Source organism: Camelus bactrianus, chromosome 17 (assembly GCF_048773025.1).
Source record: "Camelus bactrianus isolate YW-2024 breed Bactrian camel chromosome 17, ASM4877302v1, whole genome shotgun sequence".
NCBI classification, from domain to species: Eukaryota; Metazoa; Chordata; class Mammalia; order Artiodactyla; family Camelidae; genus Camelus; species Camelus bactrianus.
In genome coordinates, this window is record NC_133555.1 from 32,218,527 (window position 1) to 32,235,560 (window position 17,034).

The following is a 17,034-nucleotide window of genomic DNA, read 5'->3' on the forward strand; positions in this document are numbered from 1 at the left end:
TTCTCTAGTTTCCCTTTGCTCTGCTTAAAATTAAATCAGAGACCCAAGGACACCCGTGTCAGGCAGGGCCATTTCCCTCTTTGGCATCTGCCACCACACCCAGCGTGCACCTCCTTGGGGACTTTGTGAGAGGCTGGAACCAGGTCAGATCTCATTCGCCCTTAGGAGAGTAGACTCAGAAGGACTGCAGAGGTGTTTGCCTTTCCAGTGCCTCTCCTCACCCTCCAAGGCAGGTGGGCCTTGTCTCTGGGCCTGGGGAGCGGGACACAGTGTGGCAGGAAAATTCCCAGGGCTGGACCTGGAGCACGAGGTCGGGGCAGCTGCGAGCAGCCTGCTTGGTGTGGCACCGGGCCTGGCGGGGAAGGACTGTGGGCTCTGCTCCACTCTCTGAACATTGGGACAGCACATACTCGCGGAGGCTTGCTGTGCCCCTGACATTTGGTGTGGGGATATTGCTCTGAACCAACAGGGAAAGTTCACATGGCAGAGGTGGCCGGGGACCCATCCTTGCTAGGGATGCGCTACCCTCTCACTGTCTGCACCGCCAGCCCTGAGTGTACTCAGGCTGACCACTGCTACTTGGCTGCTCTGATAGGAGCCTTTCCATCACTGGGGAAGCCCTTTCCTTGGTGGAGGGAAGGCATGTCAGCAAATCAGAGGTCAGGCTTTCTAGGTTTCACTTTCTCAGGAGCGATAACCATTTTCTATGAAAATGAGGGCCCATGCTTTATTGGAGTAGGATTATTCAGACAAATTTGTGAAACAGAGACTACCAGTCGGTGTTCTAAAGTACAGAAATCCAAAGTGCCCTCCTCTCCCTGGCCCATCCTTCCAGCTCAGAGGGGATTTGGTGGGATCAGATGTCACTGGGAAGAGCCGGGTAGACTTAATCCTTGGATGATGGCTGCCACCCAGCATCTTCTCAGAGTAGCTGGAGGCAGAGGGAATAGGGGGAGCGGAGATCAAACACGGAGATGATGTGACTCTTCCAGAAGCTTGCCTGGGAAGGGGAGAAGCCAGAGAGCGGCAGGGGAGGGAGGAGCTGCAGGTTTAAGAGGGGGTGGACATTTTTTCAGCCTGTTTGTCTTTAACGTGCTATGAAGCATCCCTTCAAAGCTCCCAAAGGAAGGACCCATAACTGGGCCAGCACCCTCCATTCAGCGGGCAGGAGGGGAAGTAGATGATACTTTTCTGTTCAGAGAAATTTAACATCAGACTTAATAACCGTATTTCTACCAAGCTGAAATCTGGGTCCCCTGTGGAACTAAGCGGAGGCCTCATGAAATGCGTGACACCCCTGGTATTGATGTTGGCCCAGCACCCACTGCCTCGACATTTGGAAATTTCGTCCCTGTGAAGTGTGTGTGTGTGCTGGGGGCAGTGCTGGGGGTTGAGCAGAAGAGGAAAAGCTGGCTGGCTCCCCTACTGGGGCCTGGAGTCTGGAGCCATCGGAAAAAGTCTGGATGAAAAATGATTTTGGAGCTTGGCTCAGTGTGAGTTTCACAGCAGCCAGTGGAAACTTCCAGGAATGCTGCTCTGGGCCAGCCGGGGGCTGTTTCCGCCACCACTTTTACGAGACGCAGACCCCCTCCACGGCTGGCCGGCCAGCACAGGGGAAGCGTGACGGTCTCTTCCAGCTCAGCTCTGCCTCTCAGAGTTCAGTTCATGCTCCACAGGCAGCAACTTTTCAGGCTCTGTCCCATACCCCAGGGCATGGAGCCCTTGCTGCTGGGCCAGCTCTTTAGAAGGGGCCTGCCCCCAGGAGGAGCAGCCTCTGTGAACGGTGGCCTCCGTGAACAGTGACATCCATGCGGTATGCTGAGAGAATTTATAGCGGCCTCAGAGGGGAAACTCCCTCCCAAAATGTTTCAATGTTTTATTAAACGTATGACAGGAAACTTTCCTTTCCACTGGACCAAGGCCCAGAGCCTCTATGGAGCCTCAGGGAAGGTGGCAGAACCTCCTGGGGGAGCCCACAGACAAATGGGTGAAATTAATAGAAAGTTTTGTTTCTGAACCTGACCTGTTTCTGATGCCTGCAGGCTCCACGGCACAGGAACTGAGCCTGCCCCATTCACAATGGACTTGCCCAGGGCCTGGCGTGCACAGGCACCCAACCAACCCTGGACGAGGGGAGTGACAAGCAGGGACTTGATGCCCAGCGTGCATCAGGCTGAGCGAGTGCTGGAGTGGGCATTGACTAATGAGGTGGGCTTTTGGGGGGAGTACTTGAGGGCAGTCAGCTAGCCCCTCTCTGGGGAGCACATGGGCTCCTGGACACCACTGCCCCTCTGCCAACACTCTGTCCAAAGCCAGAGGAGGGGCGCAGGTTTTTGCAGCCTTGTCTGGGAGCCATGTCTGTGAGACTGGTCCTGGCCCACGAATCACATGCAGCACCAGGGGTGAGAGCATTGGACGGGCCAGACGGCCAGGTCTGCAGGCCAGCCTTCAGACTGGGTGTACGAGAGAGGCCAGGGAGCAAAGACTCGGCCTCTGGAAGCCAACATGATGACAAGCATTGGCACAGTGGCCAGCGTGGGTCAGGCCAACACATGCTGGGCACCATGCTTGCAGTCTCCAGGACCACTGTGAGCTTGACATCATTCCCATTAGAGAGGAAAAACGGCTCAGAAACAGGGAGTTCGGGCCTAACCCCCAGACAGCACATCATCCTTGCAATGGTCCTCAGTGGACTTGGACAGGAAGAGGCCCCCCTGGGCTCGGGGGAATCACCTCCCAGCCTGGGAAGCCCTCCGGGTGTAGCGAGCAAGGGCCCGAGGCATGGGCAGGACCCAAGGTGGGGGCGTCTTCATTTGTTGGTAATTTTCTCACCTTTGGAACAGAGATGGTAGATGGTCTCCAATTGGTTATGGACAGAGTGTGGCCCAACCGAGAAAGTGGTTCTGCTCTGGAAGCCCAGTCTAAACGCCAGACCACCAGGGTTGGGGGTGCCTGGCCTTTGGTTGTCTTGGGGAATGACCAAGGGCCGTGGGGCCTGCTGCCTACTCTTCCTCCCTGTGTCCTTCCCCTGCTCACCAACATCAGAGAACAACCGTCCGGAACCAGCAGGGGTGGACAGGAAGCCCAGAGACAAGGCGCCAGGCAGGATCCCTGGGTAGGAAGAGCTTGTCTTTGTTTGGCGGACCGAGGCAGCTGAGCAGGACTGGTTGAGGGGATCCCCAAGGCAGCCTAGTGGCCCCTCCATCCTCTGGGGCTGACCATTTGTTTTGCAGACAGTCTCCATCCTGGAACAGCGGTTGACACTGACAGAAGACAAGCTGAAGCAGTGTCTGGAGAACCAGCAGCTAATCATGCAGAGAACAACACCGTGATCAGGGGAGCAAGAATCAAGAGCTCGGTCGATTTGCGGGGTGGCAGGCCGGGGATTTGTACTGTGGGACGTGGGTGAATAAATAAAGGGGCTTCGGCTCTGGGAATCACATCCGTCCGGAGCCCCAGGGGTGGTGCTCTTTTGCTCTTCACCTGCTGTCCACACCTGGATACTCTCCACCTGGCAGTGGGGGGCCCCTATAGGCGGGGCCCACATCTGCACCATGGACCACATTTAGTTTAATGTGAAGGAACCACTTGAAAATGTCTGTGGCCTTGGAGTCCTAAGGAGCCCTCAGATGGCAGCTCTCCGCCGGAGGAGGTGGCTTCAAGCCACCTTGCTTTTCATTTATCTTACTGGGGCTTGTCACCCTTTCTGCCACGTGACAGGCTTTTCCCATCTCAGCGTAGAAATGGACTACTCGTTGGTTGGATAAGCCCGCAGTTTCCTCTAAATATGACAAAAGGCCCAGCATAGGCCCACCTGAGTCTGTTTTATCCAGGAACAAGCACTCTGGTGGGGAGGGGGTGGCTTTGTAGTGGCCTTGATTTCTGCCCCACACATGTCCACTGGGTCCTGGTGGCTTCCCCCTCTGCATGTGTGAGGGCAAAGGAATCTGAACATTAAAAAATACACTTTATTGAGCTTGTCGTAGAAATGGCTTGTTCTGAGTGAGACCTAATCAGCGCCCACCCCCATCCCCAGGGCCCATGAAGGGAGAATAAAAATGGCGTCTTGGGAGGGCCTCTATTGGGATGACCTCTGAAGCCCAGCACACCCTGTTTACAGCTGTTCAGAGCCTTGGGAAGCAAGACAGCCAGAGCCCCTGCACATATGCCCTCCCTCTGGCTGGCCTGGCTGCTGGCTGCTTCACCTGGGACCTGGAGGTCTCAGGCACCTGCCTTTCTACTTGCTTGTGAGGATTCCATAGGCTCCTTCTCGTGCATCCTTGCAGGAAAGCCAGGCAAGTGTTTCTTATATGTCTGAGTGCAGTCTGTGCCTTCAGCTTTGCGCTTCTGGGGGCGTGGCCAGCCAAGGATGTATTTATCCTGCAACACACCTGCCCTGCCCTGGGGGCTAGGGGAAGGCACTGTTAGATCTTCCCTAGAGCTGTCAGTACCAGGCAGCTGATGAGCTTCCCAGACTCTGCAGTTTCCAGGTAGGAGCAGAGCCTGGATGCCTAAGGGCTTGGACTGACAAGAGGCAGCCTGTGTTGAGTCCTGATGAACGAACCCGAACCCGAACCCGGGGAAGCTGCCTCTTCCCACTGGGCAGAGAGGGAGCTGCAATCTGGGGTCAGGCCTCAGGCTCTGCCTTTGGTCAATCTGTGTGACCTCAACATGGTGACATGAGCTCTGTAAGCCTCAGGTGCTTATATTAGGTGGTGGTGGTAACCACCCGCACCAGGTGGTGATGAGGTCGGTTCTGCAGTAGGTGCTTAACAGAGGCCCGTCGCTCCCGGGCCCCACCAGTCCCTCTAGGCCGACGGGGCCTGCTGTAGGTGGGGAAGACGCTGCTGGCTCAGGACGTTCTGGAGGCCCCCAGGACCTGCTACAGTCCTCCCACGTGGCCCTGCTGGTGTGTAGAAGAGCCCAGCAGGCCTGCTGGTCTAAATTGACAGGTTAAGACCCCCCAACTGCCTTGGGAAGTCATGGGCTCCCATGGGAGGCTTTTACGGGGAGTCTGGGCAACCCTAAGTCAGCTTGCGCAGAGGGTCCAGTGCCTGTGGGTCGGGCTCGTCATCCCGGCCCACGCTCGCTGTCCTACCACTGCTGAGCCCTCAGCTGTCGTGCTGTGGCCAGCAGAGCTGGGGCTCCCAGGTGGTGGGGCTCCAGCCCAGGGCGAGATCCTCTCCAAAGACCCAGATGGTGCCCCTTGCTGGGGACAGCAGGGCAGGAGCAGCATCTCCAGGGCACCGGGTGGCAGCTCTGCTCACAGGCCTGGCAAGGGCTGCCGTCGTTGCCATCTTCAGTGTATACAAGGATCTCGCCTTGAATTTCTCTCTGAAATCTGCCTTTCTGTGTGGGAGAAAATGTGGATTTGAGGGTCTGCTAGGGATTTGGGAAATGGTCTGGAAGCCCCACCGTGGCTACTAGGTGTAAACAGTCTGGAAAGGGCCCCCCCCCCACAGTGCAGGATCAGCGTGTCCTAGGACGTCTGACCTGGGCCCCCCAGGTGGAGGCGGGCTCTGGGCGCGGGCTGTCTGGGAGGGCTTTGTTAGAATGGCCTGCACATCACACTCCGGCCTCGACAGAGCCACCAGCCAGACCTGCAACTGGGGCAAAGGATGGTTCTTAGAGAGCTGCATATGTCTTTAAAACAGCATAGAGCTGCCTCGTCCAAGCCAGTGTGTATGACCACACCGAGGTCAGAGCTGTGGGGGACTCGACTCGGGCTCTCATTTGGGCCAGTTCTTCCCCAGAGAGTTCCTTTTCTTGCTCATGTGGGGCCCGACCCAGGACCTCACTGCTCTGAGAATCTAGGGGCCAGGTTGCTGCTGGGGGCAGGGGGACAGGGGACCCTGGGGTGCTCTGCTCTCTCTGAGCTCTGTCTCTCCAGCCTCATTTCCAACCCCTTTTCCCTGTGAAGGTGCTGCAGGACCCTGAGCTGGGCGACACTGCTGGGGCTGGTGGCAGGCAGGACTGGCTACGGGGCCTGCACGAGACGAGGAGGAGTATGGGGCCTCGGGTCCTTGAGGTGGCTTGGCCAGGTTGAGGGCAACAACAGAGGTCCTTTGTTGCGGTGCTTCCCAAAATGACACTCCCTGCTAGCCCTCCCCACGGCTCCCCTGGGGCTGGGCTCTTACCAGTCCCCCACTGGGGCTGCCAGCCCTCTGGAAATGTAGATGCCTTAGCTCGGCCGTCATCTCTCCTAATTTTGGATTTTGGTAACTGAGCTCCCAGAAAACCAAATTGCAGGCATCTTTATTTTTCTTCCTTCCTTCCTTCCTTCCTAGAAAGAGGAGGTTAGGTTAGGAGTTTTTTGTTAGGAAGAGCATCTCAGGGCAATTCCTACCCCACCCCTTCATGCCCTAATTTTCCTAACGTGAAATAAAAGAACAGTTATCTGTGATTTAAATCATGATCCCCCACCTACCCTTCACCAGATTCTTGGGGTTCCGGGGATGAATCTGCACTTCCTGCCAGAAAAACCAAGGGAGGCAGGTCAGGTGGGCTGGATGACAAAGCCAGCAAGAAGCAGCTGAGTCCAACCCCTGCCCGTGGCAAGCGTGCTGCCCTTTATTCCTGGGTCACCACTCCCAGGAGCACTGGACAGGCTGTGTTGCTAGCTCCCTGCAGGCCTGTCTTCCTGTCCTGGAAACTCTGTTATCCTCCCACCCGGCACTGTCCTTGTCCCTCTGTCCTCTGATCTCCGTGGTGGCCAGATACGTGAGAGCAGGCTGGCGAGAGGGCAGATCAGAGGAGACGGGCCCCTGACCCACAGCCGGAGTCTAAATCTGTCCCCTGTTAGCTCTATGACCTTGAACCTGTTCAGTAACCTTGTGGAGACCGTTTGTAAGCTAGTACCTGTCTTGCTGGGCACATGAGGCGCTCAGAACAAGCGTGCGATCACTGTGTGACTGGAGGGAGTCTTCTGGCAGGTTTTACCCTTTCCCTAGAACTTGGCCTGTGTGTCCATAGAAATGGGGTTTGATGGTCCTAGGGTCCTTCTGGCTCTGAAATTCTCAGTAGCCAGACTTACGGTCTCTTGATCCAGTGGTGAAGAGGAAGTTGGGATGGCAGGCAGCCCTTCCCCACCCAAGGAGGCAAGCACTCCAAGGCCACCTCTTCAGCCATCACAGAGGCCGAGGCCGAGGCCGCTACTCTGGAGGGCCAGCACAGGCTTTGGGGTGGGTGTTTGTGATTGCCGGGAATCCCGGAAACCCAGCCCGCTGAGCAAGCGAGAGCACAGTGAGTCACACTGGCCTGCCGTCCCGGCTCCCTGTCAATAGCCTCATCTTCCTAAACGGTTTGCTCAAGATGGGCCCCTGATGGCTCCAGCCTTAATTGGGGTGTGGCCATTTAAGGGGGACAAAAATCCCCCCAAGGGGTTCTCTCCAAGCACCCCCCCTCCACCCTAGCCTGCCCCAGGCTGCTGAGGAGGGAACCACCTTGCCAAAGCAGCAGTGGCCAGCTGGCGGCACCGGCCCCCGGGACATCACTCCACTTCCTGCGAGCATCGCCGCCTGACGCAGCCTTGTTCTGTTGCTGGGTGGGCTCCAGCGCACCCCAGCTGGCTGCCCTGGCACCCTGGGTTCCCTTGCTTGGCCGCTCTGGAGAAGTCTTTCAAGAGACCCAGGACGTGGGGCTCTCCCAGCCATGCTCCAGATGAGGCTGGAGCCAGCCCAGAGAGCCTGGGGCAAAGCCATTAGGATGCTTTCAGTGCCAGCCCCTCCTCCAGCTGAGAGCCGCTGTGTGGAAACACTCTCCCAAGAACCTATTTATAGAGCAAGGCCCCAGGAGTGCTTTCACTTCAGGTGAGGCCACCTCGAGCCCCATCTGCCCGGGCCTGCAGCTTGTGGCAGGAACCCCGGTCCCCACGCACCCTCTCCTACCACCCATGAGGAAGCTGAGCGCTGCTGGACAAGGAACTCAGGCAAGAGAGGAAGTCATACTCTCCTGCAGCTTCCCTTTCTCAGCCCTTGAGCTGCTGTTTCAGGCACAAGTGTGTGTTCCCGAAAGCGGGACTTAGGCATCTGTCGTGGGTGCCCAGTGGGCAGAGAGAGGCCTGCCCGCAGGACCCAGGCTGGTGCCGGCAGTGTCGCTCAGCCACGCATACTGACGTCAGCCCCTGTCCATCTCCATCCTTCCCCAGCTGGGCACCCAGACTCAGCTTTGGAAGGGAGACTGACTTTGGAGCCATGGCCTTCCCCCATGTTCACCCAATCCGTGTCGTTTGAGTCTCAGGCCTGACCCAGGGCACATCTGCTCAGCTGGCCTCTCCTAGATAACTGCGCTGCCCCTCCCCTCCACAAATTAGGCTCAGCCCAGGGCCTTGCTTTGACCTGGCAGGTCTCTTTGGAACCATCCAGCTCCCCTAGAAGTTCATACGGTGCCTCTCCACCTCTCCACTCAAACTGTGACTCCAGCCAGAGTCACCCCAAGGACATGCCCTCATGCCCAAGGTTGGCATGGGAGGGCCAACCATGTTCCCCAGGGCCAGCACACCCCCTGACCTCCACCCTCAGCTCAGCCCCCAGAATCTTCCTCCATGACAGCTGCTCCTGGGTTGGCTCCTCAGAAGCCTCGGAAACTTCGAGCGGGAGAAGCAATGTAATTAGTCTTCCAGACCCTCCAGGCAGCAGCTCACATGTGCCTGCTAACAGAAAACAGAAGGTGCTCTGTCACAGGGGCCTGGGCTGGCCCAGGTCAGGGCTGCTGCCATGAGACCTCTTGGCTGGAATTGTGAAGCTGACCTTTGCTCCTGGGGTGGCCCTGGTCCTGAGGTTGGGTCCAGTTCCCCTAAGAGTTGGGGTGTGCTTGGGAGTAGAGCCATCTGTGAGGCCCCAGGATGAGGCATGTCCTGAAGTCTCCTGGTGGGATGAATGCCACTGGCTTGGAGAAACTCCAGGTCTGAAGGCCTCTCTGGTGAGGGAAGGGGGCCTTAGGCTGGGGCAGGTCAGGTGAGAGCCCTTCCAACCTGCCCACCACTAAGACCATCCCAAAGCTGGACCCCCAAGGAGCCAGGACTCACTGAGATGGTGCCTGCTCCTTTCCTGCCTGGTCTGCTTCTGCCTTTGGCCCACTCCATCTGTTCTCAACAGCAGCCAGAGTCGGCTAAGCTATAAGATTAAAAAATAATAAATCAAAAAAGAAAACCTGTAAGACAGCTTAGGCCATCCCTGCCCAATCCCTTTCAGTGGTTCCCCAGCCCCCTTCAAGTATAAGCCACAACGTTCACCACAGCCAAGAGGCCCTTCTCCATCCTGTCCATTCCCCCACCCCCATCTCTGACCACCCTTCACCCTCCCTTCATTCCCCTCCAGCCACACCAGCCTCCTTAGTGTTCCCTGGACACAACAGGAACATTCCAGCCACAGGGCCTTTGCACCTACTATTCCTACTGCCAGGAATGCTCTGACTTCACCTTTCTGTGCCTTGGCCTCCTCATCCATAACATGAGGTAACAGCAGTAGTGGTCTCATAAGGCTTCTGGAAAGATTTGCTGAAACATTCCGCACAAAGCTCTGAGAACAGGCTTTGTCCCTGCAGGGCTCCGATCCATGGCCTAGGGAGGGCTAGGCCCCATCATCAGAGTTCTACAGGCCAGCCAGCTGGCTACAAGGCCTACCCCAGGCTCGGCCTTGGTCGGCTGGCTAGAAACCTGGGGCTCAAACAGTGTTCCTGGAAGGGGGATCTGTTGTACCCCGTGAGGCCCACAGACTCTGCTCCCTAACTGCTATGGGTCTGTCTCCCTGGAGACCTCACCACACATGCTGACGTGGCTCCTACTTAGCCTTCTCCCAACCAGGCTTCCAGCCACCAGGCCAGTCTGGGTGCCTGATAGCTGAGAGGGGCTGAGATGGGGGTCAGGGCCAATGGGGCAGTGGCTTCACCGCACCCACGGCTCTCTGGTGTGGTAGGGGCCACTGGGCTGGATCTGAAGGAGCCTCTTGCTGCTGGCCAGCTGGCTGGCTGTGGAGGGGCTGCCTCCTGCCCGCAGGGACCCTCCCACCCACCTGTTTTTATCCTGCCCCGAATGGCTCAGAATCCCAGTCAAACAAGGCCAGGGATTTGGGATTTTTTCTGCCTAAAGGAGAGGAGTGGGCCCCCTAAGTGGTCTCTCCTACTGCTGCACCCCAACACTGTGGGCCTGGAGGCCTCCTGCAGGGGCCTGGGAGGCTAGCAGCCACCCTTGTAGCGGGTGGGCACTGGGATTTCTAGGGATGGTCCTCCGCTCCTCTCCCTCTTCCCCCTCCCTAACCCTCCCTACCCCTCCCCTTTCTTCCTCCAAACACATGTTTCCAATCCCCTCTCAGGCCCCTCTCCCCCTCCCCAGCCCCTTCCCATTTCCTCTCAGAGGCATTGACTCCAATGTGGAACTCATTAGGAGACCCTGAGGGCTCGTAACCCAACTCTGGCCTGGGCTCAGGGAGGGGGTCTGTCCTCAGCCCCCACGCTGAGGCGAAACAGCCTCCCCGTCTGGCCCCCGTCTGGCTCTGTGCAGCCTTGAGCTAGAGACCACAGGAGCCGGTCATGGCCAAGAGCTGGGCAGTGCGGGTTGGGGGAGTGTGGCCAGGCGTCCGGCTCATCTCAGTCTGGTGCCCATTTCATCATCCAAGCCTCCTCAGGAGCCAGGCCAGGGCAGCTTCTGGTCCTACTGTGGCAGCTGGACCTGCTGGTGAAAAGCCAACCTCAGGGCTCCTAGAGAAGACCAGAGGAAGGGTGTGGGGTTCTGACCTGCTACCTGATGACCCTCAGCTTTTCATCTGAAAATGGGAAGGGAAGTCCAGGGAAGGGAGCATGGTTTGAACTGGGCATGTATGAATAAAGCCATTTTCTCTCCGGAAGGGCACAGTCCCATGGGCTGGAAGTAGAGGTTATGCAAAAAAACTGATGCTGTGGTCACTGGAGTTTGGGACATGCCAGATGAACAAAAAGCCAGCTACATCCCTGCAGGACTTTTCAGAGCCTCTAACACACTCCTAAGCTATGCAGCTGGGGCCACAGAATTGACAGTGTTTCGGAGACACTTGACCACACGACGCTCTTTATTGAGGTGTGCCTGGCGGGCCTAGTGTTCTATGGACCCCACTCTGGGTAATTCGACAGAAAGAGCCCTCAGAGGGCAGGAGGCACGTGTCAAAACCCTCTGATGGGAAAGGCTCCCTGAGGGTCAAAGCAGGGGCTGTTGTCTGCTGGGTCTGAGCAAAGGATGGGAATTGAATAGTGATGACAGCTAAGGAGGGGGCAGCAGGAGGCAGCAGGAGGCAGCAGGAGGCTGGTGTGGCCAAGGTTTGGAGGTGGGACCAGGCTTGAGCTGTGACTGATTCCCTCCCTACCCTTCCTTATTGGGGGTGGGGGCAGGTGTGGGCACAGAGGCAGAGGCATGAGGCTGGTGGGTAGGGCCTTGCCCCATGGGATGTTGGGAGCATCCATGCCCCACATCAGCCTCAAGACAGGGCAGTCATGGCTCTAGGTTCAGAAAAGTTACTCTGTCTCCTCTGTCCCTGTTTCCCTTCCTGTTGGGGCCAGCCTCTCTGCTCAGAGCCCATTCTATCCACACTCCCTAGCATAGCTGCTTCCAGTCCCCTTCCCATCCCTCCGCTTTCGGAGCCCTTCCCACAGGGACTCACTGCCTGCCCCCAGGGCCCTATTCCCCACCGTCCAGGCATAAGAGGGAGACATGTGCTCAGCCCTGGGCCAGACCCTTCACAGGGCACATTTCCTCCTGCCTCACAGCAGTCTTGTATGGTATCCTGTACCCCGTTATATAGAGGAGGAAATAGGCCTGGAGAGGGGAGGCTGCTGGTAGAGTCAGGATAACAACCAGGCCTCCTGGTCAGGCTCCCCAGTCTCCATCCTCCCATCTTACCTTTGCTTGTCCCAACACGCATGGCACACTCACTCCTTGGTCGTCTAACAGCCACACTGGGTTGTCTTGCTTTGTCCAGTGCAGGGCCTGGCAGGTGGTCAGCACTTGACCTTGTCTGGTACAGGTGCCGGGCCAAGGCCACTGCTGCTCGCAGTGCACGAGGGTGGTTGGGGTCTGTGCCCAGCCCCTTGGGCCAAAGAGGCCTTTCCCTCTGATGGTTCCAATGCAGAACCTGCCTGGCTGCCTGCACCCCAGGGAACTAGAGTAGGCAGAAAGTATTGCCCCATTTCACAGATGGAGAGGCAGGGGCACCTCCAGGGGCCACCCAAGTCCACAACAGCTTCCCAGATCTGTGGGTTCTAGCTCCCTCCTACCTGGGGACTCCATGACCCACTAGTGTTCACCACCTGGAGAATCCAGCCACTCCCCAGCCTGAGTTCTTGGGCCTGGCCTGGTGGTTCTGGGGAGGTTTCGACAGAGGGCTCCAGCTCTGGCCAAACCCACCCTCACCAGCCCTGGTTTCAGAGCTGCCCTTAGGGCTCAGGCCAGAGGGCTGGCCCTCAGAGAGCCCCACTAGAAGCCACCCTGAGGGTTCATTGGCTCCCTCCTCTCTCCCAGGGGACCGTAGTCTTTGCAGGGAGGGAGCCTCCCAGGTCTTGGGGCATGTGCCCCAGTGGCAGGAATAGGGCTGCGTGGGGCCAAACCAAGAAGGGGAGTTCCTAGTGCTTCCAAGGCTGCCTGCCTGCCTGCCTGGGAACGCTGCACATCCAGCTCCAGGCTGCTGCTGGACAGCTAAGCCCATGTAGGGTGGCACTGGGCATGAAACCTGGATGGGGCTGAGCACTGAGGCTTCAACCCAGCCACCTCGTGCCTGGGCCAGACCAGCTGGCTCCCAGACCATGTCCCCAGCCTCATCATGGTCACGTGAGCACTGTCACTGTCACGATCAATGCCTCATAGGAGGGATTCCTGAAAAACAGGGCTGTGTGGGCGGATGGGGAGGGGACCAGACAGGCCCAGGCTGGCGGCAGGCAGATGCTAATGAGGCGTTAGGCCTGGCAGGTACAGAGACCTAGCAGGCTGTGCCCCTTGGCCCACCAGAAGCTGACCCAGCCCAGGCCCCTGGCACATCCGCCCGCCAGGTACCCTGGGAATTCCCAGCCTCCCCCACCCTCCCAACCTCAAAGGTTGGACTGGCTTTGCTGTCAGGAGCCTGCCACTGCTAGCTCTCCTAATCAAAAAACCAGAGCTGGTTTGGCAAAGACAGACCAGGGCACCACCCCAGACTCCACCCCAGCTCCTTGTCTTTGCTCTGGCTGGGAATGCCTGCCCAAGATGCCCTCCCGTCCCCCCGCCCCTGCTCAAACCATCCAGGGCTCCAGGCCCTTCCTGGCCAAAGTAGCCTCAGAAGGATCAGAAGCTTCAGGCAGGAAGCCAAGGGTGACATGGTGGCCAGAGGCCAACACCTGAGGACCCTTGTTCCCCAAAGCCCTGGCTTCTAACCCTCAGAGCCCCAGGTGGGCTCAGGAGGTGCTGCCTATAAGCCCTGAAGTGTTAAAGGGAGGGGAGATTGGCCAACAGCAGAGGGGCCTGCAACAGGAAAGGGCTTGCCTTCACTCACGACTTTGGGGCAGGGGACCGGCCCACCCAGGCTAACCTGAGTCCTTTTCCTCTCTCCTCTGCCTTCCTCCCAGCCCCAAGGAAATCAGCGCTAGCCGCCAGGTTTTTCCGGATTGCTGAGCTGCTCCTCCTGGCCCTCTAGGGATGACCTCAGTGTTAGCAGATGGGGCTCCCCGACCCAGCTCAGCCCCTCTTCCAGGCTCACGAGGGGTAGTGGGCAGGCCTGGAACCCAGGCTTGGGAACTGAGGGGCCCCTGGGTCCACCAAGAGGTGGGAGTTTGGGTTCAACCTGCAGAGGGAGGCTGAGCTAGCGACACTCAGATGGGGGAGGGAGCGCCCTCTCTGAAACGGAAATTGAGGCCCTGCAGGAGCAGGGATCCATCCCATCATGGTGAGGAGCCTTCTGGCTCCAGGTGATCTCACTGAGTGACTCTGGGCAGGTCATGCTGGACAGGCTGAGGCCCAGGTGGGGAATGGAAGTGAGAGCTTCTGGAATCCTCTAGTATGGCAGGGGAGGGCCGAAAGCATTTGAAATCACAGGACCATGTGCTCATGACTGGCAGGACAGAGTCCAGAAGGAAGTCAGGATCCCAATTCTGACTCAGCTCCTTCCCGGGTGCCCACTCTGGCTCTGGAGGATGAGTGGATTTAGGGGGAAGAATAAGAAAGCAGTCAAAGAAAAGAGGCTGGAAAGGAGGGCTGAGGAGGGCTGAGTGTAAAGACCCTGAAGAGACAGTGGGCAGGGTGATGTAGGGGCAGCGGGGTAGCGAGGGAGATTGGAGGGCAGCCAGAGAGTCCTGGACGACCCCTCTGGCTGCTGTGTGGGGAATGCACTGTGGGGATGGGGCAGGGGGCCAGCAAGGAGGCTAGTGAGATGGTCCAGGGGTGAAAGAGGAGGATGTGGACTGTGTCAGTGGACAGATTTTGAAACTGGGTGGCGGGAAGGATCAGCTACATGTGCCATGGAAGTGGGAAGAGCATTTGATAGCACATACGCCACCTGCGGGATATAGCCTCCCCTCCTGACAGGGCGAGTAGCTTGTCCAGGCCCCCAGTCTGCCCCTCACCCTGCCAGTGTTGGCCCCTTGCCACCCCAGTGATGGGAAAGGACTGGCAGAGCAAAGGGCCCCCTGAAGAGCGTGCTTGGGTCTCCTCTGCAGGAGCCTGGAGCCACAGTGAGAGCTGGCTGGGGGTGTGGGTCTTAGTCCAGGGCCCAGCCCCTTGCCACAGCAGGGGTTAGAACCATGGGCCTTATTTTCCCCATCTGTCAAGTGAGTTGACAGCCCTCCAAGGGTTGGTGCAAAGCCTGGACATGGGGCCAGAAGGAAACACGACTTGAGACGATCAGGTGTGCTCCTGACCAGTAAGCCCACAGGGGCCTGTGTGTGGGAGCCCTAGGCAGGCACATCCCCCCTCCCCCACCGACCGCCTTTCCACTCGCCCGTGTTTATGTGTTTCCTTCCCATCACCTGGGCCACCGTGACTCACCCCAGGCCCAGTGGGTGAGTGAGTAACTGGCTGGGGTTGGAGCCAAGCCCTTGGGCCAGACATTTCCCTTCCTAGGCCTCAGTTTTCCCGTTTGGAGAATGGATAGACAAGCCCTGCTCTGCTCACGTTACTGGAGAATCTGGGGCAACGCAGACCTGAGGAGGTGAAAGCTGCAACGGGGTGAGGGCAAAGTAGGGGACAGCCTTTGTGTTGGGACCAGGCCTGCTTGACATCAGTTCCAAGACAGCCCCGAGCAGGGCTTAAAATGCTCACTTGCCCAGGCTGACCAGCCCAGCAGACCCCCTCCTCTTAGGGGAGCCCCACACTGGAGAGGGCTTGGAATGGAGGATGGGTGAGGCCCAAAATCTCTGGGCGACCTCCTGGAGGACTCCAGTGTTGAAGGGAGGCTCACACAGGAAAAGTCGCAGAGAGAGAAGGCTCCACACCCAGCCCTGCTCCACCCCAGACCCCTGCAGGCTGAGCAGCCCATAAGTGGGCAGAGAGTGGAAAATGCTGGGCCCTGCCTGGGAGGACTCGGAGCAAGAGCAGACTCTGCTGAGGTTAAACAGGGCAGGCTTTCTAAGGCCATGGCCCCTCAGAAGCTGGAGATGATTTCAGAGGGTGGGGGTGTGGAATGAGGAAGTGCATAGAGGCAGGGGCACCGTGTCTGGGGCACCAAGTAAGAAGCAGAAGAAAGTCAGGGTGAAATGAGCTGGGGGTGGGGACAGAGAAGCCATGGCTGGTCTAGCTATGAACTGGGGTCTCAGCAAACAGGCTTTATCTCCCTTGTCTACCAAAGTCAGTCGATTGGTCCTGCCTGCTTGGATGGGTCTTGAGGCCAGAGGATGGTTCAGCAAGAGAAGGTGCTGTGATTGACTAGTAATGTCCGCCAGGGACAAATCATAGCACAGTGGTGAAGGTGGCTGGCCCCAGTGGGCTGGTAAGTGGCCATGGTGAATCCACCTGGGGAGGTTGGCCCAGGGCCTGCAGTCACTCCTAGGTGGGGAGCTGGGAGAGGGAAGAATCTGTCTCATTTCCCTCTGAAGTCCCACTTCACCGCCCGGCACACTCCCTCGCCCAGGGCAGGTGCTCAAAAAATGAGCAGGAACTGATCAGGAGGCTCCCACAGAGGCATGGCTCCCTGCACTCTGCCTTCTCCATGCGGCCTTGGGGAGTTCCCAGATCTTCTAGGCCCTGGCTTCCATCCTGCCAGGTCTTGTTCTCTGACTTTCCTGGGTGTGACCCTCTCTCCCACCTGCTCCCCAGGGCCCTGTCCTACCCTCTCTGCCCAGCACACCTGGGCCGGGCAGGGGGAGAACAGACAGGCTGGTTCCCCAGCACGAGCTTCCCTGGGCCATGCCTGCCATCGCCCAGGGCCTGGCAGCCCCCTGCTGGAAGGAAGGCAGGGATGGACTTCCCGTCCATCCAGAGCTTGTCACCACAGAGATCCCAGCAACAGGCAATAGGGAAGAGTGAGCCCAGGTGCCTGGAGGGCTGGGGGAGGGAAGTGTGGATTCCACCACCCTGGAACAACCCCTCTGTGGGCACCCCTCCAACAAAAGGGCAAGTGCCCAGATGTACCGGGTCTGTTTGCATGTGTATTGTATATTTCTGCACTCGTGCATAGGTCTGTATCTGTGTATTTCATATGTATATGTGCCTTTGAGCATACGAGCACGTACAGGTAGGTCTGTGCGTGTTTATGCCTGCACTGTGTGTCCCTATGTGTGTCTGTACATGCACACGTGGGGGTGTACAGCCAGGACTTCCATCCAGGGCAGGAGAGTTGCCAGGTCTTTCACAGTCCACTCCTGGCCTGGCTTTGACATTACCTGTTCTCACTGTAACCCAGACAGGTGTCTCACCGAGGGATGGGGGAGAAGCTGTTCCAAGTTTCAGGGGTAAGCGGGTGACCCCTAGTCTGGTTCTCAGGCAGGGTCCTGATGGGACATCTCCCCCAGCCTGCTAGAGCTGCCGTGGGCAGAGGCTGGCTTTGTCACCAGCCACAGGCACCATGGACTAGAGTGCCCGGCCCCTGCCCCAGGTCCTGATCAGCTCTC

The 17,034-nt window shown here is 58.2% G+C and overlaps 1 protein-coding gene and 1 long non-coding RNA gene across 6 annotated transcripts in view; one reads left to right on the plus strand and one right to left on the minus strand.

Annotated features, from left to right (window-relative positions):
- POC1A (POC1 centriolar protein A) overlaps positions 1-3,975 on the plus strand; it is a 66,901-nt gene extending 62,926 nt beyond the window's left edge. For all 5 annotated transcript variants that reach the window (XM_074344776.1, XM_074344775.1, XM_074344774.1 and 2 more), the window contains one exon: positions 3,234-3,975. In XM_074344776.1, the coding sequence (XP_074200877.1) occupies positions 3,234-3,332 (99 nt within the window). In that variant the 3' untranslated portion in view covers positions 3,333-3,975. The remainder of the gene's footprint in view (positions 1-3,233) is intronic.
- Positions 3,976-7,160: 3,185 nt separating this feature from the next.
- On the minus strand, positions 7,161-9,153 carry LOC141573778 (uncharacterized). The gene is made up of 3 exons (XR_012499993.1): positions 9,026-9,153; positions 8,748-8,916; positions 7,161-8,650 (listed from the first exon to the last, which is right to left on the minus strand). It is a non-coding gene; the product is annotated as an uncharacterized LOC141573778 (long non-coding RNA).
- Between the last annotated feature and the right edge of the window lie 7,881 nt (positions 9,154-17,034).